Raw genomic sequence first — 23,384 nt, forward strand, 5'->3', positions numbered from 1 at the left:
CAATGCCAGGCGGGGGAGAAAGGGCAAGCACTTAGGAAGGCTGGGGACGAGGAGAGAAACCTCTCTATCTTTCCTAGTTTTCTTCCTTCCTCCCTTCGGCCTCCATTGCCTCTTTCTCCGGTCCCGCCTTCCTAATGCTCGCCCTTTCTCCCTTCGACTGACCCTGCCCTTGCCTGCACTGCACACAACTAGTGACACGGAGTATAACTTTATTAATTTTATATTTCTGTTCTCTCGCGTTGTTTCCTAACAGCCCCCCCCCCCCCCCCCCCCCTAACACACACTTCCTCAATCCCCTTTCACGGGCCATTAGCTCACGAAGTACTGTCGGCTGACGCCACTGCTGTCGGCAGTTGAGAACTGTAAGCTCACTACCGGTGATGCCCAAAGCCTTCACACAAAGCATGTCTATCACGGCGAAAACAAGGCGAGGAAAGTAGCATCTGGAGAGTCGGCATCTTGGTGTTCAACGTTGTGTGACGGCAAGCAAACCAGCTTGCCCTTTTATTTATTTATTTTATTTATTCAATACTGCCAGCTGCCTTTTGGCAGCCGAGGCAGGAGTGGTTACATACAGTTTTTTTTATACATGTGACATCTCTTGACATGAACAAAAGCATCAGAACGAGAAGCCAATGAGGCTTATAGTACATACAGTTGATAGAATGAATAAAAAAGAAAACTGATACACTCAGGAGTGACGATAACAACTATAAGACCAAACAAAATTGGTAGCATGGGACATAAACATTAACATAAAGCGCCACAATCGCCGGTAAGGTATAACAAAAATAGCGGAGTGCTGCTGTAAACTTCCTTCTCGAAGAAATACTTGAAAATACAAGTAAAGTGAACACACTTCACTCACAAGTACGTACCTATTGAAGATACAGAGACACCCTGGGATGTTGTACCGACCACGTCACGCGGAAGATCGTTCCATTTGGTATATCGTTCTCGTAAAAAAAAGAAAACCGATATGCGTTTGTCATGCATTGAGGCGTCAGTATTGTTTTATTGTGTTTATTCCGAGTCGGTCGCGCTGTGTTAAACTGCATACTGTCGGGGAAATGCAGTCCTCTCTGTTTATTGACTATGTTAAAGAGGAGCTTTAATCGATGAAGCTTGCGCCAGGATTTTAATGTATGGAGCCCAAACGGTTCAGAAGTTCCATCACCGGGACGTTTCTACCATAAGCGTGATAAATTAATCGAAGCGCCTTCTTATGTACGCGTTCGATCCATTCGGTATCGGTTTTTGTGTGTGTGTGCGTGGGGGGGGGGGGGGGGGGGTCCATACAACGTCACCGTACTTTAGAGTCTAGTAGCGGTCTTACAAGTGATGTATGGGCTACCAATGTTTTTTGCTAGTGCCATGTTTTAGCCGATGCCGTACCAACCAATGGAATACAGACAGAACTAGATAACCACAAGGGTTTTTCTCTTGGATGTTTCCATAGTCCGGGTCATATGTTGTACATTTCTGTGAAATATCTCCCATATGAAACATGTCATCGGGGGAAGCACTCAGCTAGACGTACAGGCTGTTCACGAAACGAAGGGCAAATTGTTCTTAGGAAAAATACGCGTCGCACAGGAAAAGGGTTGATGTAATATTGGTTCCTGTCAAAGGGGCGAATTTAGGGGAAAAAATAAGTGTTTGGCATAATTAACTAAGTTAAAAACTACTTTTAGGTATTACCTTTATAATTAATAAATTTGAAGGTACTATTTCAGTTACAAACAGGATGGGCATAATTGGAAACTATAAAGTCAACCCACATTATGAGATATCAGAAATGCGAAGCTTTTTACGGCGCTCCATAAAATGCACTCAATTTGGACGTGTTTATAAGAAGGAAAAAAAAAAAGGGGGGGGGGGTGGGTTCGAGCAGGTAACGAAAGAAAACAGAAATGTAAAGCTGAACTAGGGACGATGTAACGTTTTTGCACCCTATGATAGAGCAAAACTGCTGTACAGCCATTGTCTTTTTTTTTTTTTTTTTTTTCTTTATTGAACTCAACATTGCAGCACAGAATGCCATGTCATTACAAGGAGTTCACGCCCAGCGACTTGTGGGCGACCTAAAGTTCTCTCATGTTCTTAATTTCACTGAACAAGTGTGCCCACTCAGGCGTAGTTTCTGGTGTTCTGCAATACACCGTTTGGACCTCGTTTACAATATCGATAAAATGCTTCTGTACAGACTTAATTTTTGGGTCAGCATGCCGAAATTCCATCCTTGTTTTCCAAATACTAAACAGGCCGAGTATCATAAAAAGGTCGTAGGGCACAGTGTCACTTTCTTCAACAGGTAAATACCGAATGGTCTCCGGGGACAACATAAAATCTTTTTTCAGGGTCCTTTGAAGAATGTCCCAAAAAAACACAGCATCCCAACAATAAATAAAAACGTGTTCGATGGTTTCTGGTGTCTTACACAGGAGACAATCCACCGACCAAGGAACAAAGATTCCCTTATCTCTTAGCCATGGCTTGACTGGCAATGTCTCGCTGTGCAATTTAAAGAAAAAGGACTTTACCCCTGGTGGAACACACATCCTTTTCACACGCTGGAGCACATCTTGGCCCGGACATTGGCTATACACCGATCGATACAGTGGCGCAGGGAAAAGGAGCTCAATCAGGTCACGACTGAGTTTCTTTTTAGTGACACTACCCAGGTAGTCCATTGAAAAACGCGCTCGCAAAAACAATACAGCGTCTTTCACTTCTTTTAAATAACCAGAAAAACAAGGGGGTTCAGTACATTCACTAGTTACCAACACTGCCGGCAAAGAGTTCGCCAGTCTCACCTGGATAATTGTGCGTAGGAAGGGATGATTCTGGTCGCGTAGGAAAAAGAAGCGCGAAACAATCTTACGGACGAAAAGATGCGAGAGGCCAAGGCCTCCCGACTTGACGCTCCGGAAAAGGTTATCTCTTCTCATCCTCTCCCACCCGGACTTCCAGATGAGAGTGGCGAACACCCTATGGAACTTTTGGATACTCATTCGTGTACATGCCAACACTTGCATAATGTACCAGATCTTTGCGATCAAAAAAATATTGCACACTGTGGCGCGCGCAAAAATTGATAAGTTCCGACTGACCCAAGTGTCCGCCTTCGTCTTTAAATCTTTTGCGAGCTCCGTCCAGTACGGCGTGCTAACTTTGTAATATTCCAAGGGCACCCCAAGATATGTACATGGCGTCGCTTCCCAATTAAAGCCTGCAAAGTAATGCGGTTTTAAAGCCCACCTCCCGTGCCACACCCCACAACATTTCCCCCAGTTCACTGCCGCTCCTGTGGCGTTACAATATTCTTTCGTGAGGACGACCGTTTCCATGACGCTTTCTTCGTCTTTACAAAAAATAGCCACATCGTCAGCATATGCGGACACTTTAACTTCGACATTATTGAAAAGAAACCCCCGGATATTCTTGCTAGTTATCACGCTCACACAGAAAGGTTCAAGGTACAAAGCAAATAGTAAGGGTGAAAGGGGACATCCCTGTCTGACTGACGAAAGCACTGCAATTTTCTTAGAAACATTATTATTTAACACCAGCCTGGTGGTACAGCCTTTATACGCCATATCTACGCCCTTTAGGACAACTTTGCCTACATTAACATGCAATAAAATACTCTTTAGAACATCATGCCTAACTCTATCAAACGCTTTCTCCAAGTCTAATTGTATCATTGCCACTTTATCCCTCCCAACAGCTTCAAAAATGCTTCTCGCTATATGAATATTAGTTTGAATGGACCTTCCTTTAATGCCACATGTCTGGTGATCCCCGATGAGGTCCCGAATGACACACTGGAGCCTACGCGTAATAATCTTAGTGAAAATCTTGTAGTCTATGTTACATAATGTAATCGGCCTATATCCCGTCACGCTGAGCCTTTTCGACAAGTCCTCCGACTTCGGTATCAGTATGGTGTGGGCCTCTACAAAGGAACGCGGTAGACAGTAATTTTCGAATGACTCATTAAATACGGCCAACAGTACGGGACTAAGGGCATTTTTAAAGGTTTGGTAAAATTCTGCACAAAGCCCATCAGGACCCGGGGTTCTCTGTCTCGCTAGCGAATCTATTGCTCGTTCAACCTCTCCTAGCGTGATTTCTCCCTCGAGCCACGTTGTAACCTCCTCATCCAACTTGGGCATGAGTGACAAAAAATCTTTAAATTTACGAAATCCTACGGGAGTCGGTTTTTCCCCAAAAAGTTTCCCAAAGTACTCAACAAAAGCTTCTTCTATAACATCTTTATCGCTGCTAATTTTCCCTTTATATTCTATTTCTCTTATTTCTCGAGTCAGGGCATACTTCTTTTCCTCAGCCAGAGCTCGCTTAGTCGGCTGTTCTCCCAACAGAAATTTCTCCGAGCGTGCCCGCACAACTGCCCCTTTATACTTTTCATTGTATATTTGATCTAACTCCATTTTGATGTGCCGAATGTCATCGCTGCAAGTTCCAGGGCGCTCACACTCTACTCGACACAACGCGCTAAGGTCTTGCTTCAACTGCCTTTCGCGAGCTCGAGCTTGGAAGGTGATGTTACTGGCCCTTTCTACCGCGGCCAACTTAACTCCCTCTTTGAATTCTTCCCAGGCCTCCCTGATACAAGTCTCTTTTTCGACCACACCCCGCAACAGCTCAGCGACAGTGGTTGCAAAAAGTTTATCATTCAAAAGTGTTCGGTTTAATTTCCAAAGCTGCCAGTTAAAACGAGACGCTCTGCTTTCTTTCCTGCCAATTTTTACGCTTACGAGGCAATGGTCAGTAAAAAAAATGGGCTGGACACGGTAGCCGTGCACAGTGCGCAGTACGTCAACTGTAACATAAATACGGTCTAAACGAGCGTGTGACGTATTTTGAAAATGCGTATACCTTACGCCACTTCTTATGGTGCATAAGGCACCGACGTCTTCGAGCCCACACACATTTACAATTTCTTTCAAAAGTCTCGAACTGCTGTCGCCACTCGTGGCCGCTCCAGTACTATCCCGCTCGTCACAGACACAATTAAAATCTCCCATGCACACGATCACTTTGTCACACTCCAGATAATTACGTAGAAATTGAAAAAAGACTTCTCTATCCTTCGCGTTACTGGGAGCGTAGATACATATCACACGCCACTGGACATCTGAGAGCGTGAAATCACAAGAAATGAACCGCCCGCACTCATCGATAACAACTTGCAAGTTTTCATAGTTCACGGACTTTCTTAAAAAAAGAAAACAGCCCCCCGACCGACCCGCAGCATGACTAGCGGCAACTTCATATCGCCGGAGATAAGGCCTCAGCGCTCTCTCAATGTTCTCTTCTGTCTGCAATTTAGTTTCTTGCACCGCAAGAAAGTCCGGCTGCTCGTCCTCTACCAGACGCTGCAGTTGGTACTGCTTCCTCGACGAGGCTAACCCACGGACGTTTAAAGTGACGAAACTAAGGGACATATTACTATCACGGAGCTAAAATAGAGAGAAGGCTAGGCTACGATACAAAAAGCCGCTTAAGTCAAACAGGTAAACACATACAAAAAAAAATACAACACTCTTACTTGTACTAGGCCGCCTAAGCAATATTATTCAGCCGCAGTACAGTTCCTTCACTATGGAGCCTTCGGCACGTGGCCCTCCGGTGGTCCTTGAGGGGGGGCGTGGCGTCGACCCCTCTTCGAAGTCACCGTCTGCCACCTCTGGAGCACCCGCTCCTGCAGGTTCTGCGGTTGACCGGGCTCCTGGGTTGGTGTCGGTTCTAGGGAACGCTTGGCAGAGCCGCTCACGGCGTCCATCTCGCCGTCCTTCTGGTCGTTCTCCCTTTCAACGGCAGCCAGGGTCGACTCCCGGCGGGTGTAGTCGTGCCCGCGCTCGTCCCCCTGGAGGGCCGAAATGCGTGCGACGTCGTCGCCCACCGGTTTCGGGGTGTCCGTGTTTTCTGCGGGGAGCTCGGCCGTGGTGGGCGTCTCGGGTGGTGGGACGACCACGGTGGTCTCGGCCCGCCCCTGAGGTTGGCTGCCCTCCGAGTTCCCGCCTGCCGCGTCCTCAGCTTCATCCTGGTCCATGAGTAGCTCCGAGGCGTCGTCCTCAGGGCCGCCGTTAGCCACGTCTGCGTAGGTTTTCTTGCAGTCGTCGCGTAGGTGTCCGAAACGCCTGCAGCTCTCGCAACGCGGCACTCGGCACTCCCTACGAATGTGGCCGGTTCGACGGCACCTGAGGCAGAGCGGAGCTCTACCCGGGGCCAGCACCAAGGCCGTGCAGCCTGGGAGTCGTAGTTGGTGCGGCAGGTTTTCGAGCGTGACGCCTTCCCTTAGGGTAAGCCTCACGACTCGGGTGGTCGACTGCACACCTTCGAAGCCTCCGACACGCCAGGTCTCTCGGGCGACGTCCTCAACCTTGCCATACGGCTCCAGGGCCTTCTTCACGGTTTCGTCCGGAAGGTGAAAAGAAATCCAATGAAGCTTCAGCCTCACCTCGGCCTTCTCCGGGTCGACGACGATGCAGCGTCTCCCTTTGGCCTCGAAGGACGCGGCGTCCACCAGCTTCTTCTTGGCCAACGGTGTTTTCAGAGTCACCATCCACACGTGGTTCATCTGAAATGAACCACATGCGGCGATTTCGCCTAGTACTCCCGCTTTCTCGAGTCCGGCTTTAAAATCTTCAATGCGATAAGGCCTCGCCGTAATGTCGGCGTGCAGAAAGACAGAATTGAGGGCGTGAACGCCCTTCGGCAGGGGAGGCAGTACGATCCTGTATCCTTGAGAGCCTAACTCAGCAGATATTCCACGGCTATCAGCGGCCGTTACCGCTCCGACGGAGCTCATCGCGATGCGTCTTGATAGCTCGGAAGCCAGGCGACGAATCACTGTACAGCCATTGTCGGTTCTAGACAAAGTCACAGACGACGTCGTGTGGCAAAGCCTCTATAACGAAGACGTGCTAGCTCAATTTGACTGAATTCAGCTTTGTTGTCATTTTTATCTTAAGGATGCCATGCGTTACTCAATGTTTTGTCATCACAAGTTAGTTCAAGTCAACGTAAATGGTCAAGAAGAGTTTAAAAAAATAAAAATCAGAGGGTTTTTTTTTTTTTTTTTCAAATAATGATGTGCAATTTTGCCGCATTTGGAGAAATTATCTGCGTTTCTGCATTAGTAACAGAAATACATTGAGGGCTAACCATAGTTTACTGATATATTCGTAAACCACATTTAAGGATGATCATTTAATATATTTTGAATCGTTTAATATGAAGAAGTTCGTTGGTAAATAAGTTGTGAATGTGTCTCTAAAACGAGTTTATTTGACGTGTTTCGTAATTTCTTTTTTTGCATAATTTTTTTTTATGTACGTGTCGTACACTTCTAATAAAATAACTGAAAAAAAGTTATTACTTGCATAATTCGGTGTGAGATTGAGGAATCTGCAAAGTACGTACCATAGCGAAACTTTGACAATCTCCAATCCTCTAGCCTCGAAAATTTATATCCCCGAAAGAAAATTAGCTACATGACTTTAACATATGTTTTACATAAATATTAAAAAAAATATAAATATTACCCGGATCATCATTGCACGATCTGGCGTGGAAGCACCCTGATGTCAAAGCTACAAACACCAGTGTAGCGTCAGGTTGGTTATAAAAAAAGAGCGAGCCGTTGCTCGAAGAAAAGCGTAGCTTGGCATCATAGAGTTTTGTTTAGAGCACGCAATGAACTTATTCGCTCCAATAAAACATCCAAATATGCAACAGCTAGAGTATTTTACGTGAACGGCGGATACATAATGTTTCTGTGTGCTACTTAAGAGCCGTTGCGCAGCTTATATCAAATTATCGTCAGTTCTTTTCACTACCATTAATTATGCTGTCGTTGTTTGTTCATTAATTTCATTTGCGCAGGCACTATAGGTGACGATATGTGTCACGGATTGAGTTGACTGTTCCCTCTGTTGTTGTTTTAATGAAAGGTCAACAGTTCTAAAACGTGTCGTAGTAAAATGAATATTCTTTTGTCTTTGCAGGTCTTCGAAGACGCACTAGACATCACAAGTTCGAGGCAAGTTGTTGGCGTTCTATATAAACGATTCTTGCACCCGAGGGCACTTCCCCCGTTGAAGCATATATACGCTTCGAGGCTCGCGTCAGTGTGGCTACTGCCTTAGAGCGATACCCACTAGAAGACAATGGTCCAGCGCATTTCGTCAACTTCGGTGGATCTCCGACTGTCCTCAAGCGGCAAACACGCCCGGAAGCTCGAGCAGGGTCGTGCTGACCCTGCCTGTGGCAGACGCGTGCTGACGCGAGCTAGGCGGGGCTGCGTGGATTCACAAGTGGTGACGTCGGGGGGGGGGGGGGGGGGGGGGGGGGTATCCTCGTCATTTTTCCATCGAGAGCTATAGATCCCCCATCATCGCGAAACAGCACACATCCAGAACTAACTAGCAGGCCCCACCGATACTCTCCAATCTCCGAAACTTTATCATAAAGGCTGTTAATGGCCGACGACCAGACTCGTGATTCTGCAAAGCAGAAGACCCTCCTCACTATGGGGGAGAAGGGAAGAGGCAACAACGGTGGACAGGGTAGGAAGGGCGAGAGGAGGAAGCGGGGGAAAAGTGGAAAGCGCGAACTGGTCGTCGGTCTTTAAGTGTGAACGGCTGCGCTGCTAAAGCTTGTAAGCAATTTGGACGAAAGAGCACACTGGTGCCAAGTATCGAATACCCCTGTAACGCTTTTGTTCGGCATTTAACTAGACTGAAGGCTGTGCAGTATTTGCGATATTAGACCTACGTACCACCCACGAGAAATGTTCTCTTGCAATATCGTCAGAAATATTTCAAGCACGCGATGAAAGAATGATGCGTAATATATATATATGTGAGGCAGAGTAGCTTGAGAACAATGGACCGGTAAAATGTAATAAGTCATAGATCCGTACTTGCGGAGTTGCTATGCTAGCAGTTTATTGCATGTATTACGACAGTTTCGCCGAGAGGCTCGGCTTCGTCAGGAGATGGCATACATGTGAGGGCATCAGACTGCGCAAAGCAGTAAGCGGCCAACGGGGCGAGGAGGACGTGACGTCACGAAAAATAAAAGTAAAAAGACATATAAAAAAAAGCAAACATACTAAAACAAAATCTAACGCCCGAAAAAAAAAAAGAAAAAAAAAAGCTTTATTTGAGCGCGCTCCCACGTTAGGGCGGCGGGTTTCAAAGCTAAAGAGGCGTATAAGGGATCTCCGACACTGCGGTGGGTACAATAGGTCATAAACGGACGGCACAGACTCTGGAACGACATCTTCGGTACTAATTGTCCGTAAGGCTAAGCCGATGTGGGCGTCCGTCTCCGCGACGGTCACCCCGCGTCCCCTTAGGCGCCGCACGCCGCGGAAGAGAGGGGAGCAAGGAGCAGATCGCGGGGCAGGGGGGCGCAGGGGAGGGTGGGGCGAATGCTCCCGGATAGTTGCAAAGCCGTCGTCGTACCGGACAGTGAATTAAAAATACAAATGTAAAAGATGAAACATTAAAGTAAAACTTAAAATAAATACAAATAAATACGCATAACACCGCGACGTTTATATATATATATATATGTATATATACCGGGTGTTTGTGCGAAGACTTTCAAAAATCCTAAAACTTAAAGCGTAAAAAAAAAAGAAAAAACTTTCTTCGGGAACAAACTACCAGCCACGGCGGACGTCAGGAATTCCCAAAAACATAGTAATTAGCCAAATAATTAATTAAAATTTGTTAATTAACTTTTTAATTAGTGGAAATAGACATATGGTTCTAATTAGAAAGTTGCTGAGCGTTATCGAAAACCACTAAATCAGTCACTTTCAAAAAGAATTTCGGCGCGTGAGAAGCGTAGTAGTGCACTAAAGTTACCGCTCTTTGAGCAGGTACAAAGCTAGCGGTTGCGATAAGGCGCCCGCGCGATTTTTCCGTCTCTTATCTAGCCCCAGCCTTGTACCTGCTCAAAGAGCGGTAACTTTAGTGCACTACTACGCTTCTCACGCGCCGAAATTCTTTTTAAAAGTGACTGATTTAGTGGTTTTCGATAACGCTCAGCAACTTTCTAATTAGAACCATATGTCTATTTAGACTAATTAAAAAATTAATTAACAAATTTTAATTAATTATTTGGCTAATTACTATGTTTTTGCCAATTCCTGACGTCCGCCGTGGCTGGTAGTTTGTTCCCGAAGAAAGTTTTTTCTTTTTTTTTTTACGCTTTAAGTTTTAGGATTTTTGAAAGTCTTCGCACAAACACCCGGTATATGTTGTGAACGAAGAGGGGGAGAAGGTGATTATTGAATTTATTGCATTGAAGTTAAGAAAAAGGAAAGGAAGAGAGAGCTGGCGAGCCAGCTCTCTCTCCCTTTCTCTTTCCCTAACTTTAATGCAATAAATTCAATAATCACTTTCTCCCCCTCTTCGTTCACAATATCACTACGGCTGCACTTGTCAATCTTCACTCATTCCCAATATATATATATATATATATATATATATATAGCTCGTAGCGTCCTCCGCGGTCCTGTTCGAGGTGAAACGGGATGCAGAGTGGAGCGAAGGCAAATTCGCGGTAACCGCGGGGGTGCTCTATGACGGCGTCGACGCAGGATCGAGACCAGGCCGATGGAGACCATCAACGTGGAGCTGGCGGCCGAAGAAGCGACGCGGGCCTTGGACCTGTTGCTCAGCAACCAGTTTGGAGAGGCACTCAAGCGCATGAAACCCAAGTGGGTGGTACTCCAGCTTATCTCGGCCCTCTTGCTGAGGGCCCACGAGCGGCTGCTTCTCCAACCTCGAGGAGCACGGAGAACGTACACAGTCGTCTGCTCGCGGAGCATAACGGCGTCTAATTTGTTCATAACTCCATAGCCTCTAATAACGTAACTACTAATAACCTTTTCTTTCTTTAAGGATGCCCTCGATGGTGCGCATAAAAGAACTAAATTGCGTTTGGTCAGCAGACGCCGTGCATCTAATTTATCAAGTTCGCGAACTTTTTTTTTTCGAGTTGTGGTAATTGTTTTTACTTGTTACTTAATTAGTGAGATTATTTCAACGCTAAATTTATTTGTAGATTTGTTAATTTACAATGATTTATAATTGATATCTACAAAGAGAACGTAATGACGAGAGTGAGCTGGTGTATACAGAACATTTTGAAGCAATCCGAGACCGAGAAATACCAATTCGGGGGGGGGGGGGGGGGGGGGGGGGGGGAGAGAGAGAGAGAGAGAGAGAGAGAGAGGGAGGGAGGGAGGGAGGGAGGGAGGGAGGGAGGGAAGGAGGGAGGGGAGGGGAGACGCTCTTCTTTTCTTCTCTTGGTGTCAAATTCTGTATTCCTCAGACTTGGGTTTCTTCAAAATGGACATTGATCTCTCTTTTAAAACTGCTTTTTCAGCTGGCAGCAACTTTATAACTTTATATTGCGCTGTTTTAAATAGTAACATGGGACAAACAAGAACACACAATAGCGCTTGTCCCGCTTCCTTCGTGTCTTTAGGAAGTTTTCGTAGATCGTTTCCTCTGTCCCGCAACGTTCTCCGCAACCCGCTACGAGATCGGAGACTCTGCAAGAAAGACTGCGCCGCACACGCGCAGTTGTGGCGTCCTCGTTCCGGAGAGCGCGGCGGAGCTGGGAAAACGGTCTACCAAAACTCCCTATTGTCTGTCCTTTGCTCTGTTCACGTTTACTATCAGTTGAGATTAAACAATTGACCCGGAACTGCCACATTTATGTAACTATAGCCGGTAATGCCTAATGTAGACTTCAGCAAGACAAAATAACGATTGTCAAAGGCAGGCCGAGCGTGCCAACAGCTGGCAACATCTTTAACTGCCGCGTACAGTCACGGACGATATGAAGAAAAAAAAAAAGCCTGTCTATCGGAAGAAAGCTCCACTATATTATCGAGACTTCAGCGGATTTTCAGTTTTCGTTGTCACACCTTGCTTGACCCGCTGTCGCTGAGTTATAATGCTCTCTTGGCGAAATATATAAAAAAAAGTGTTGCGCGACATTTCGCGATGAAAGTGTTTCACGACAGGTTGAGTGGTCTGTTCTCGGCCGTTTGATAAGTTCGCGGGACACACGACGATAAGCGTTTTTTTTTTTTTTATTTCACCGAGCACTATACTGCCATTTGCGTTGACTCGCCAGTTGTTTGGCGACGAGCTAGGGAGTAATGACGAAAATTGAACTCCCGATGAAATGACGCTCGCTCACACAGCAGGTTCGACGATAGCTCGGATTTCTACCGTTAGATAGCGCTTGGGGTCTTCGTAGCCACGCCACCGACTGGACTTTTACAGAGGAGCTGTTAAGGGCAAGTTTCCCCAGGATCGTGTCCGCCAGCAAACAATTGATGACATAAAACTCTGGACAGCTCCCGCCATCTATGAGCGACGGCGGCAACCTTTCCAGCCTTTCCACTCTGGCTTGCCGACTTGCGGCCGGCCATTACTTCATTTCCACCCTAGTACAGCTTCGCTGGTCTGCCTTCTTCACCAAAGTGGAAAGGCTGAAAGTTTTTTTTTTTTTTTTATATCTTCCTTGACTGTACATATTCTTACTTCTACATACTGCTTTACGGTCAGCCAATGACCGGTAAGCGAGCAGTAGGTGAATGGTGCCTGGAACGCGTCTCTGACCGGTGTGTTTGTTGCCCTATGCATAGCACAAGTTCGTCTGCTTCTTGCAATGATATCAAAACGCCAAGCTTTCATTTGCCAATAAAGAAAAACAAAAAAACAGTGGGTATATTTTAAGGCCTCTAGCATTGAGGTCTACCCCCTATCCTTTCAATCGAAACCAATCAGAGCTCGGTGTCGTTCTGACGTCACCGCAACCCCTGCGCAAGAAGCAGACAACCTGCTTTCCTCGTAGCGCCCATGCATTGAAAGCGGTTCGATAGTGGCACCAAATGGCAGCACGGGTGCCGGCCTCTCATGCTGTCGCGAGTGTCACCGTCGTCGTGGCGTCCCAGCTCTTAGCTGCTCAAGTTGCCTTGAACTCTTAGGCTGAAGAGCGACTTTGCAGCAGAACAGGCATTCGCCACATCCACTTCCGCTGTCGCGGCACCGCCAGGGTCGCGGCAAGCGGCAACGTGACACCTCTATGACGTCATCAGGCAGAAATCGAGAGACGACGTTTGAGGACGCGGTAGACGCACTTGTCGGATATGCTTTAGAAGGCACCGTACGTAGTAAAGAGGACAAGTGTAGTGAAAAGGGCTGACCGGTTGTTGTGACTTACTCAATGCGCATTAGTGTGAACACAGACTGACCCAATGAATTGTTTCTTTTTTCTGCGGTTTGCGCAGGGCACACGAAAGCATGTACCATGCCCTGGGGCAGTCCACAATCATGTTCATGCAAGCCGTGCTCACGATGGATATGGTACGCCACTCCGTTACCCAAAGCAATCATAAAATAAAAAAAAAGAACTTTATTTGCGCAGTAAACGCGCAGCGCACTACAGGTCACTTTCTTTTCTCCGCCGCAGAGCGACATCAAGGCAGCGCAAGAGGCGATTCGACAAGGGGTCGACGTCTGCAATCGACTCCGGCGAAGAACTTCGGCCGTGGCTCGCATGCTGTTGCGGCCCGACTATAACGCCTACTCCATGGGTCCGCTTTATTTCTCATATACTACACGTGGTGACTCCGTTGGCGTGTTCTCTCGGCAGAACTTTGCGAATAGGGACTGCTTTAGAACAGTTCTCGAGTTGAAACGTGGCAGCCCTTTGTTTTGTATATATTAGCCCTTTGTTTTGTATATATTATATATCGAGTGACCGGGCCTCCGTTTGGTCTCCACCCAAAACGTAGTGCTAGCGGTTGGCACCAGACGCCCAACTTTCACTTGATTCAAAAATTTATAAACGATTTTTTTTTAAACTTTACATGAGAAAATGGTAGCGGACGAAGCCCGTGATTTCATGGACATGAAGGACGTCTGGTAGCAAGTGCGGGTTCTCATTTCAGATGGAAAAACAATTTCGCCTATAATTTTTTTATGAGATAACAGTAAGTTCTGAAACTTCTGGCATCTAGTTCACTTCATTTTTGCTGTGAACTCCCCCCACCCCAAGCACCCGGCCGGTGGATTGACACGCAATTATATCCACTTTGCGGCGACAATAGGCGACTGATTAAATTCATTTTTAATTAATGTCGTGTTCGAGAGCAGTTTTCCTTTTATAAATGGTAGTGAGTGATTATTTCCAACGTATTTCACTTGTGCACATAATAATAACACGGAATTTTTATGTAGTCTTTGATCGCGGTACTTAGTTTTAACGAGCGACTTTGTTTTATGTTTGTCAAGGCAATTTATCTATTCATGAACACATACAATAAGCAAACGACGACAATGATGATGATGACGACAGTGATGGTAATGATAATCTTCCGCTCCTCAGAGGAGATCCACGCGGAACTCTGCTACGCCGAATGCCTGCTCGAGAACGCCATCTTGACGTTCGTCGAAGACCAAAGCCTTGTGACCTTCATCAAGGGAGGACTCAAAATCCGGTCTTGCTACCAGTCATACAAGTAAGCACAACCCGTACATATATGTTTGAGCAGACGTTAAAAAGAGACCTCAAGCAAACGCGAAGCAATAACACTTCTAAGGTGAGAAACCAGCCAAGAACGAGTCCCTAGCTTCCTCAGCGTTCTGTTTACGGTTCACACATTTGCGTTTCACCGTGACCGATTCCGTCTCAACCGTTCGTAACTGTTTACGACGGGATAACACGTAGGCGCCACCTATCAGGCAGTCTTACCACACTTTTGGTTTACGTACGTTTCCCAATTTTTTAGGCACCACTTTTTCGCCATCAGCTTGAAATAACCGCATTGGCAATCTTACAAAGTATAATTGATGATATAAATAGTGTCTTGTACTACTATACCCAATCTTATTGGTTGGAGAGCACCGTGTAAGCTTTAAATCGGGCGAGTATCGCGCCGTATTGCGTTCAGACCACTTTTCTTTAAGACGATATAGGCCTACCGTGTATCACGCTTGCACCAGGTTTTCGCTTTTAATTATCTTTTTAAAAAGATCAAAGGGATGGTAAATGGGCTTGGAGCTGGTTTAAGCTTGGACAGCTTGTATAGCTGCTTTTATTAGTGCTAGCGAATTTTTACGTCGTAGAGTGTAGTTTCCTATGAAATTATGATTTGTTTGAAGAAGCAGATTGTATTCAAGGTCAACGCATGATCTTCCCAGAACGGCAAGGGTGCTTCCCCACATCGATACTAATGTCGTGGTGAAGCCTCTAGTATGGGGTGGGAGAGCCCGCTTGCGTGCTTCATTTAACTGCTGCTTTTCTCTATCTTTCGAAGCACTTTTTTTTTTAATCGAACAAGATGGCATTTACTAAGTGGTTAGAACTCAAGAATGTTAAACCAAGCATTTTTTTTAACAAGAAAAAACACTTTTGATAAGACTATTGCAACATTACATCTCCTATGGTATTTCTAGAACATGAGAGTGGCACATATATTTCCGAACTTCAGGATAACTTAAAAGAGTTCAAGTCAATACGGGCGGGATGTAAACGGGAGAGAGGAGATACGAGAGCATGCGGAGACGTCAGGGTACCGGTCTCTTGTCGGAATTATTAGTGGGTAGATGGAAAGTTAGCGGTCTTTTTCTCGACTCAGCGTCCGAACGCGTCAGAACGCCGAGCGCCTGCGTCCAGCGTTCGCGTTCGAGCAGAAGTAAGCGCACCGTTCCAGGCATTGTAACTGAATTATTCCGCGAGCTTTAGGACCGTGCAATAATCGAGCTGCTACTCATCACTTGCATTCACTGCAGGGAGTGCATGCAGATGCTGGCAACAAGGAACTGGGAGACCTCCAAAGAGAAGGAGCACTTCGAGAGCGGCGTTCATCTGGGCGTCGGAGCCTTCAACTTGGTAAGCTTCCAGGCCGACGTGCCTCACCCAGGTAGCAAACTAAATGGAACGCAGGCAGGCAGGAGGGATGGATGGATGAATAGATGGACAATAATGGCTATGCCCTTTGTATCAAGTGGCAGCTTGTGCCACCTTTGCGGGCGTGAAACAGGCTTGCCCATTTTGCGCTGCTCGGGAATGCACAAACTGTGGTGTGGTCCTTGTAGATATGTTAATATCAATAGTAACCTTAAGACTGTCATATTTGTTCTGCACGTGCTCACAACTAAGGATGGCTTAAGAGGTTGGCATTCTATGGAATGCTGTTACAAGATAAAGATTTATTTTTTATTAAATAATTCATTCATTCATTTTTTCACACTTCTTTATTTAGGTATTTATTTTGTTTTCTCGTGACTTGAAGGCATTACAGAGGGGAGATACTCTTACCTAAAATTAAAATTGGTCAAGTAAATTAAATAACGAAAGCACAAAACATAGTTGCAAATGGCATATTTGCATTAAATAGTCTTGGTTACACCAAAGGAAGGATTTTATAGCTCTAACTTCTATTACACATTAAAATATTGCACCTTCCAATTGGTTTTAATACTTATTTATTTAGTTTATGCTTTGCCACCAAAGCGGGGCAGGGGATCTAGAAAAAGATTGCTAATCAAACAACAAACAAAGCAATTCAACTACAATGAAAGTGCTTGCATGATGGTTTTCTTTTTTTATTAACGGCTTTATATTCTACTGCTACTTTGGGTGCCGATTGGAACGTTGCTGTATGCTGGATAGTGCTGTTTGATTTTGCATATGTAGGTTCTGTGGTTGTCTGGTACTACTTAAAACAATTTCCATCAATGCTAATAATTTAACTGTTTAGCAAATGCACTCTTGCATCTAAAGAAAATATCATCAAACGGGCACCATTTGTAGCATAATGGCATTAGGTACTGACAAGAAGTGAAGAAGAAATAATTAAAACGATGTCCAGGCCAGCTTGGAGGCAACAGCTAAGCATTGTATAAACAAGTTATTTTTAAAAACGATTGCTACATAAATAGACCAACAAGCACTTTGTAACTACTATATTGACCAGATTTGGCAATATGGTATCTACGTCTTTTCGCATAGATTAAGACGGAATGCCTGAAAGCTATAAGGAACTTTAATCACAAAGATTTCTCAGACATGGTCTCAGATCGTGGTGCATCAAAGTCTTTTTAAGCACTGAGTAACTTATGTTTATCCGTTTCAGCTAATATCACAGCTTCCAACAAGGATCCTGAAGCTTTTGGAATTCATTGGCTTTTCTGGGAATAAGGTGAGCGAGCCAGGAAGCTGTACAGTGAAATTACATCGTTAGGTTCTATTTGCCTTGCCAACCAGGATTTTCCCCATGTGATTTTTTTTTAATTCGGTAGATTCTTGTATTTCACTGCTGCAAAACTGGTAAGGGTTCTTTTGTCACGCCAAATATATTTGTGAAAACATTGCATGGAATGTCGCAAAAAGCATGCTAGGATTCTCACTTTCTTAGCGAAATGTCCCGATTTCGAATCTGTTTTTTTTTTTTTTTTCTGAAGGTACACGGAAGCTGTCTAACAGACACTAATGTAGTGCTCTTAAAATTAGTAAATGTTTTACCACTTTTTTATAGTTATTAATTTACTTTTTATTCAATGCCAACCTTTATAAATTTTTTTTAAAGTCCGTATTGTATAAGCATTGTAGCATACTTTGGAGTGCTTCTTGAGTCGAAGCCAGCAGTAAATGTTCCGTCCTGACAGTGGCAGTGGCAAAATCTGCCTAGTTTGTTCCTTGCCTCCCGATTAAAAGCTTCTTCATGCTAAATCAGAATGCTTCCCCCATCCTGAAATGCAGGTGCTGGGTCTACGAGAGCTTGAAGAGGGATGCATGATGCAGGACTACCTCCGAGGACCCCTGTGCAGCATCGTTCTCGTTGCCTACCACACATTTGTCCTGTACATTCTCGGTATGTGTTAAAATACAAAATTTGAGTTTGAAACTGAAATACTGAAGAAAAAACAGAGCAGGCCATTTAGTTGGTGTTCTAGTCACAATACAGTTGAAGGCAAAACTTAGTTCTAGTCACAGTCCTGTTTTAGACAAAATTAAATTTTAGTCACGAGTTCGGTTGCAGCCAAAACCCAGTTCTGTTGCAGTCCAGTTGTTGTCAAAATTCAGTTCTAGCCAAAGTCCAGCTGTAGGTACAGTTATAGTTCCAAACCTTTTCTGTGCATGTCTGTTAAAAAAAAATATTCATATTTTTTATGAGTTTCGTACCTTTAATTGCCTTTTTTTTTAAATTACAGGCCTCGGTGATGGCGACCTTGAACTCTCGGAAAGGCTAGTGAAGGGTCTGCTACAAAAATATCCAAAGGTGAGCTGTTACTTTAGTTCTTGAGCACTATGCATCACAATATCAATGCGAAATAATATTAATATGAGTTTTTTTTACTTAAATAGATTATAACAGAGGTAACTATGCCACAACTCATATTTACCCAAGACAACTTACAATACAATATAGTTTTCTAAGTACTACTCAAAAAGTCAACATGAGGCATAAAGTGCAACAGCTAGTAGTATGATTTTTTGTGAGTTAACTTTCATTTCAGTGCTTAAACGTTCATATTTGTGCTTAGAAAAAACAGTAGAAAACTAACACTTTTCATTTACGTAATCGTTTTTAAACAATTTATGAAAAAAAATTGAATGAAGAACACAAGTTAAATATTATTTTAAGTATGTATACTTCAAATAATATTGATCTGTATATATACTGTAAAATTCCCTAAAGGCGACCACCCAAAATGAAGAGATCAACGGTGAAAAACGTGAGGCGGGATGAAACATCAAAACATTATCAACAATTAATTAAGGGTATACAGAAGGCCACCCGCTACAAACCAGGTGACACGGGAACTGATACCGCAGATCGCGGACATGGCAGGTTCGCGTTTCACAACGACATAGACAACTCCTGTGTGACGGGAAAGTGTACCACAAACTGCGGACACAGCAGATTCGTGTTTCACGGTGCGATAAACACGCGAAACCCGGCTACAAATCTGCGTGCCAGGTCAACCGAAATCGCGCGCGCAGATCGCGGACAAAAGCGTGGAAACCCATTACCATCGAAGACTTTGACGAGCGTGTTGGGACAGATGTAACAGTAAGAAAGCACAAAACAAACAGAGGGACAAAAACAGACATGTACAAGCTTTCCATTACCATCGCCTCCTATATACTGACAAAGCCTGACAGATCACCACGAGAAGCGGGCGCCGAAATAATAAAGGTGGGGCGGCAGGCAACTGATGAGAGAAGAGCCACGTGACTGGTTCCCCGCTGCGGCGAGACTCCAAAACACACTCCTCCGGAGCGAACAAGTGTGTTTTGGGTCCTCGCCGCTGCAAAAGCTGTGCGGTGACGTCCAGGTTCCCCGAGAAATGGCTCTTTGACGCTCTGTGCTGCCAGATCCTCGCGCTCCATATCTGAGACCGGGCACTCTGACTTCATCGTCGAACTGCAAGGCTTTGAGAGTATGGAGGATGCGATCTCACTATGAAATTGCTTGCCACAAGTACCGGTACCACAAATCGCGCAATTGATGTGATTCCCGTCGGACATCGCGTGATGCCCAACGTGATTCGGGCCATGTTTCGGAATTTTTATGTTACAAATTTTTAGCCAGAAAAACGGGATGGGCGATTTTTCGGGGAAAGGCACCCTTACCGGATTTTACGGTGCTGCCTTTTAACGTGAAACATTCTTTGGCTAGTTGCTCCGAATTTCGTGAAGCCGCATTACGCGAAGCCGTGGCCTGTGACGTACCATAATGCAACACTGCACGTTGCATCATGGGACACGTCAATTCGCACCAGTCAGTTTCTCTGCTAAATTTAGTGGGGATGTTGAATTGGTGTATAAGTATGTGATGTTCCATAATGCAACGCGTGCAGTGTTGCCTGATGGAACGTCACAGACCTACGCACCAATTCAGCTTCTCTGCTAAATTTAGCGAAAAAGTTGAATTGGTTTATAGGTCACGTAACGTCGATTTCCCCACTAAATTTAGCGAAAAAATTAACGTCCCGTGACCTTACACACTAATTCAGTTTCCCCCGCTAAATTTAGCTGGGAAATGGACGTCATGTGACCTGATGTCATATGGTCTATATGGCAATTTAGTTTCTGCTCTCAATTTAATGGGAAAATTAACATCACGTGACCTACACACCAATTCAGTTTCCACCCTAAATTTAGCGGGCAAATTGACGTCACGTGACTCGTCTCGTAATGCTATAACGTCTCGCGTATGCAACACAATTTCCCAGAGATTTGCCATACAATATTTTGTATTTAGCAGTTAATAGCTTCTATACTATATGCTTCCTGAATAAAGTCTAGAGATGAATAGAATAATTTCAGTTAGTTATTTTTTAGATCTAGAGATAATTGTATTATAATCAGAATATAGAGCAAACTGCATATTATGTATAATGATTTAAATGTAAACATATTCGACAAAGATCTGTCTGGTTAGGAAATGAATAGACTGACTGAAAAATTGTTAACTCTTTTTATTCAAACTTGGTTAGATTTTAAATTTTTCAGTCAGTCTAAAATGTAGAATGAAGTGAAATTTTCTGCAAAATGCAAGAGTAATTCAGTGTTCAAAGCAGCAGATTTTATATAACCTTTTTTTTTTTAGGGTGTACTCAGTTTGTACTTCAATGCCAGGATGCATCAAGTGAAAGGTCAAATAGACAATGTAAGTACCTCCAAACATTCCTCAGCCATGGTTCGAAAAAACCTTCAATGAACAGCAAAATAGCACCTGCTTTTCATAAGATCATAGCAGTGCTGTATGTTCAGAGCTTTTTCTTTATATCTTGATACTAAAACTGTCACCTCTTCTACTTCCATCAATTGATGTTTTAACCAAATATGCCATCCCATGTTTTGCAATGCATAACTGCTTACAAAAGCGTCCCTTTCTTCCAGGCAATAAACCAGTATTACGAGGCGATTGAGGCACAGAACGAGTGGATTCCGTTCCACTACATCTGCTACTGGGAGCTCCTTTGGTGTCACAGGTAAAACACTCTAAGAACATAGTGAGAAAGTGCAAAGTCATGGGCACTTGATCGCAATGTTCGAGGTGCACATACCTGTGTGTCTTATTTGTGTGACATGACTATAAAAGGAATTACCTTTTTGCATCAAACATTTTATGGAAGTCACGTAATCATTCCATTGCTAGGTAGCATTTCAGTGCTATCCAGCATGACCAGTAATGTATAGTTTAATTGAGTTGTTAATTTTGTTAAAGAGAAAAAATAACATTTTTCCTTGTACTTTTTTGAGAACACAGATTTTGGGTTTTAAAATATTTCTAATTAATTGCCTTTTACTTGCGGTGTCATACGCTGGAAACTTCTTTCTAAAATTTTTAGACATTTTTTTTTTTTACATTAAATTGAAAAATCAACATGACCATAATTTTCAGTTAGGGACGTTCACTTTCGTGGGACAGGAAACAAGAAACAAAACAGATGCTTTTAAAGGAAAATCCACCTTGGCAATGTGCAAAGGTTGATTGTAATGAACATAAAAACAGGATATAACAAGGGAACAGTTGTTCGATAACTTCCATCGGAGCTCTTTACTGGTTGTGGCTGGAGTTGGAGTGCTAAAGACAAAGACATATGGGACTAAATTTTAAGAGATAGGCACATATATGTGTGCCTTTCGTCATAGTTACAGCAAGACGAGGAAATGTGATATTGAAATGTATAAAGTCCCCCCTCCCCCCCCATGGAAGGGGTAAGAAATTTGGCGGAAGCACTGGGTCTTGCTAGTAAGGTTAGCAAAACGAAGGAATAAAAGGTTTACAGTCACGAAAGGGAGGTTGGTGGGAATGGTCTAAAAAGTGTGCATGTTACACAAAATTGGTAAGTTAGACAATTTGACAAGAGGCTTAATTTAGAAAAATATTTTAATATATAGCTGAGGGGTGGAAATGTCTCTAGTTCAGGTGGTACAGGTTACCGCCCAATACTAAGGGATTCGCCACTACCATCTATTCATTCATTCATTCATCCATCTTTGTTTTGGGGTGTCCCAGTGTACTAGTACATTGGAGTTACCAAATTAAGTACTCCAGCATGACAAAATTCACGGAGCCACTTATATAGGCCCTTTTGCATGCAACATTTTGGCTGCATGGTGAGGTTCAAGCTCCGATTGGTTGGTTTGAACAAAGAACAGCTTCCCAGCTTTAAGTGTCACTGAGACAAGGCTATCGACACAGTGGTAATTACTTAATTTAGAGCAAAAATTTTTATTTTTAGTGGAGAGGTACGTGTAAACGTTTTTACGTAAAGTGGTGCAAGCTACCGCCCAGTACTAAGGGTTTAGCCTTTACCTATGGTGTTATATTAGAGAGACCGAACTGAGTACTACAGCACGGCGACATTCACAGAGCTGCTTACCTAGGCCCTGTTGCATGCGACATTTCAGCTGCATGGTGGCGTTAAAGCTCTGATTGGTTGGTTTGAACAAAGAACTGCTTCCCAGCTTCAAGTGCGACTGGGACAAGGCCATCGACACGGCAGATGTCCTCCGCAAGGGCTGCCGGTGGTCGAAGGCCACCTACGTCTACATCGAGGCCTCATGCCTCTACGCCAAATACAAGGATGGCAGCACTGATCTCATCGACGAGGTGGCCAACTTGCTCAGGTACACCCTCGGAACCATTTAATATAATAATCTTGAAAGAAAGGTCCCACGCATTTCGGCAGCTTTGCATAGCATACACGCAGACATCGGTGGTTCCAATGAAACCATGTTGCTGATGAGGCTATGGTATCCAGAAAGAAGTAGAGAACATCACTTTCAAGGCCAGTAGCTAGTGTTTTTCTAGCCTTGTTTTGCTTAAACTTGTCAAGCACTCTAACAACTTCGACTCGTCGCTGCAAAATGAATGCACCTAACCTATCATCTGCTTTCTTTCCCCGCTCTTTTGTCGTTCTCTTTCTCGTTCCTTCTCTGGGGACCACCAATGTCAGCGCTCACAATTTGCCGCGTTCCACTTCCATCTTTACCTCCCTGCTCGAAGCGGTTGTTTCTCAAAGCACTCTATGTTCACGAACAAGTTAAAAAAAAGGTCACTGGCAGAAATTCATACCAGAACAGGTTGTTTACGTTTATTTATTGATGCCCACCAACAGCAACATGCCTTCCCGGTGGTGCATCACAACACACAAGTTGTGTTGTGATGCGTTTAATTCATACCGAACAAAAGAAAGACAGAAACAGGAAACAAAATCATTTATCCTACCAAAGTTGTGACATTACTAAGTTCTTAAAATAGTTCGAAGGCCGACCTACAGAATTGTCTT

At 44.2% G+C, this 23,384-nt stretch overlaps 1 protein-coding gene across 1 annotated transcript in view; it reads left to right on the forward strand.

Moving 5' to 3' along the window:
* Positions 1-23,384, forward strand: part of LOC8039127 (tetratricopeptide repeat protein 39B) — a 92,501-nt gene that overhangs the window by 57,323 nt on the left and 11,794 nt on the right. The window contains exons 2-13 of the mRNA XM_029981328.3: positions 8,037-8,071; positions 10,646-10,765; positions 13,358-13,433; positions 13,540-13,663; positions 14,458-14,590; positions 15,864-15,963; positions 17,210-17,275; positions 17,836-17,947; positions 18,288-18,355; positions 20,693-20,752; positions 20,986-21,077; positions 22,561-22,722. Coding sequence (XP_029837188.2) covers positions 8,037-8,071; positions 10,646-10,765; positions 13,358-13,433; positions 13,540-13,663; positions 14,458-14,590; positions 15,864-15,963; positions 17,210-17,275; positions 17,836-17,947; positions 18,288-18,355; positions 20,693-20,752; positions 20,986-21,077; positions 22,561-22,722 — 1,148 coding nt within the window. The remainder of the gene's footprint in view (positions 1-8,036; positions 8,072-10,645; positions 10,766-13,357; positions 13,434-13,539; positions 13,664-14,457; positions 14,591-15,863; positions 15,964-17,209; positions 17,276-17,835; positions 17,948-18,287; positions 18,356-20,692; positions 20,753-20,985; positions 21,078-22,560; positions 22,723-23,384) is intronic.

Source organism: Ixodes scapularis, unplaced genomic scaffold (assembly GCF_016920785.2).
Source record: "Ixodes scapularis isolate PalLabHiFi unplaced genomic scaffold, ASM1692078v2 PGA_scaffold12__126_contigs__length_90152505, whole genome shotgun sequence".
Lineage (NCBI taxonomy): Eukaryota > Metazoa > Arthropoda > Arachnida > Ixodida > Ixodidae > Ixodes > Ixodes scapularis.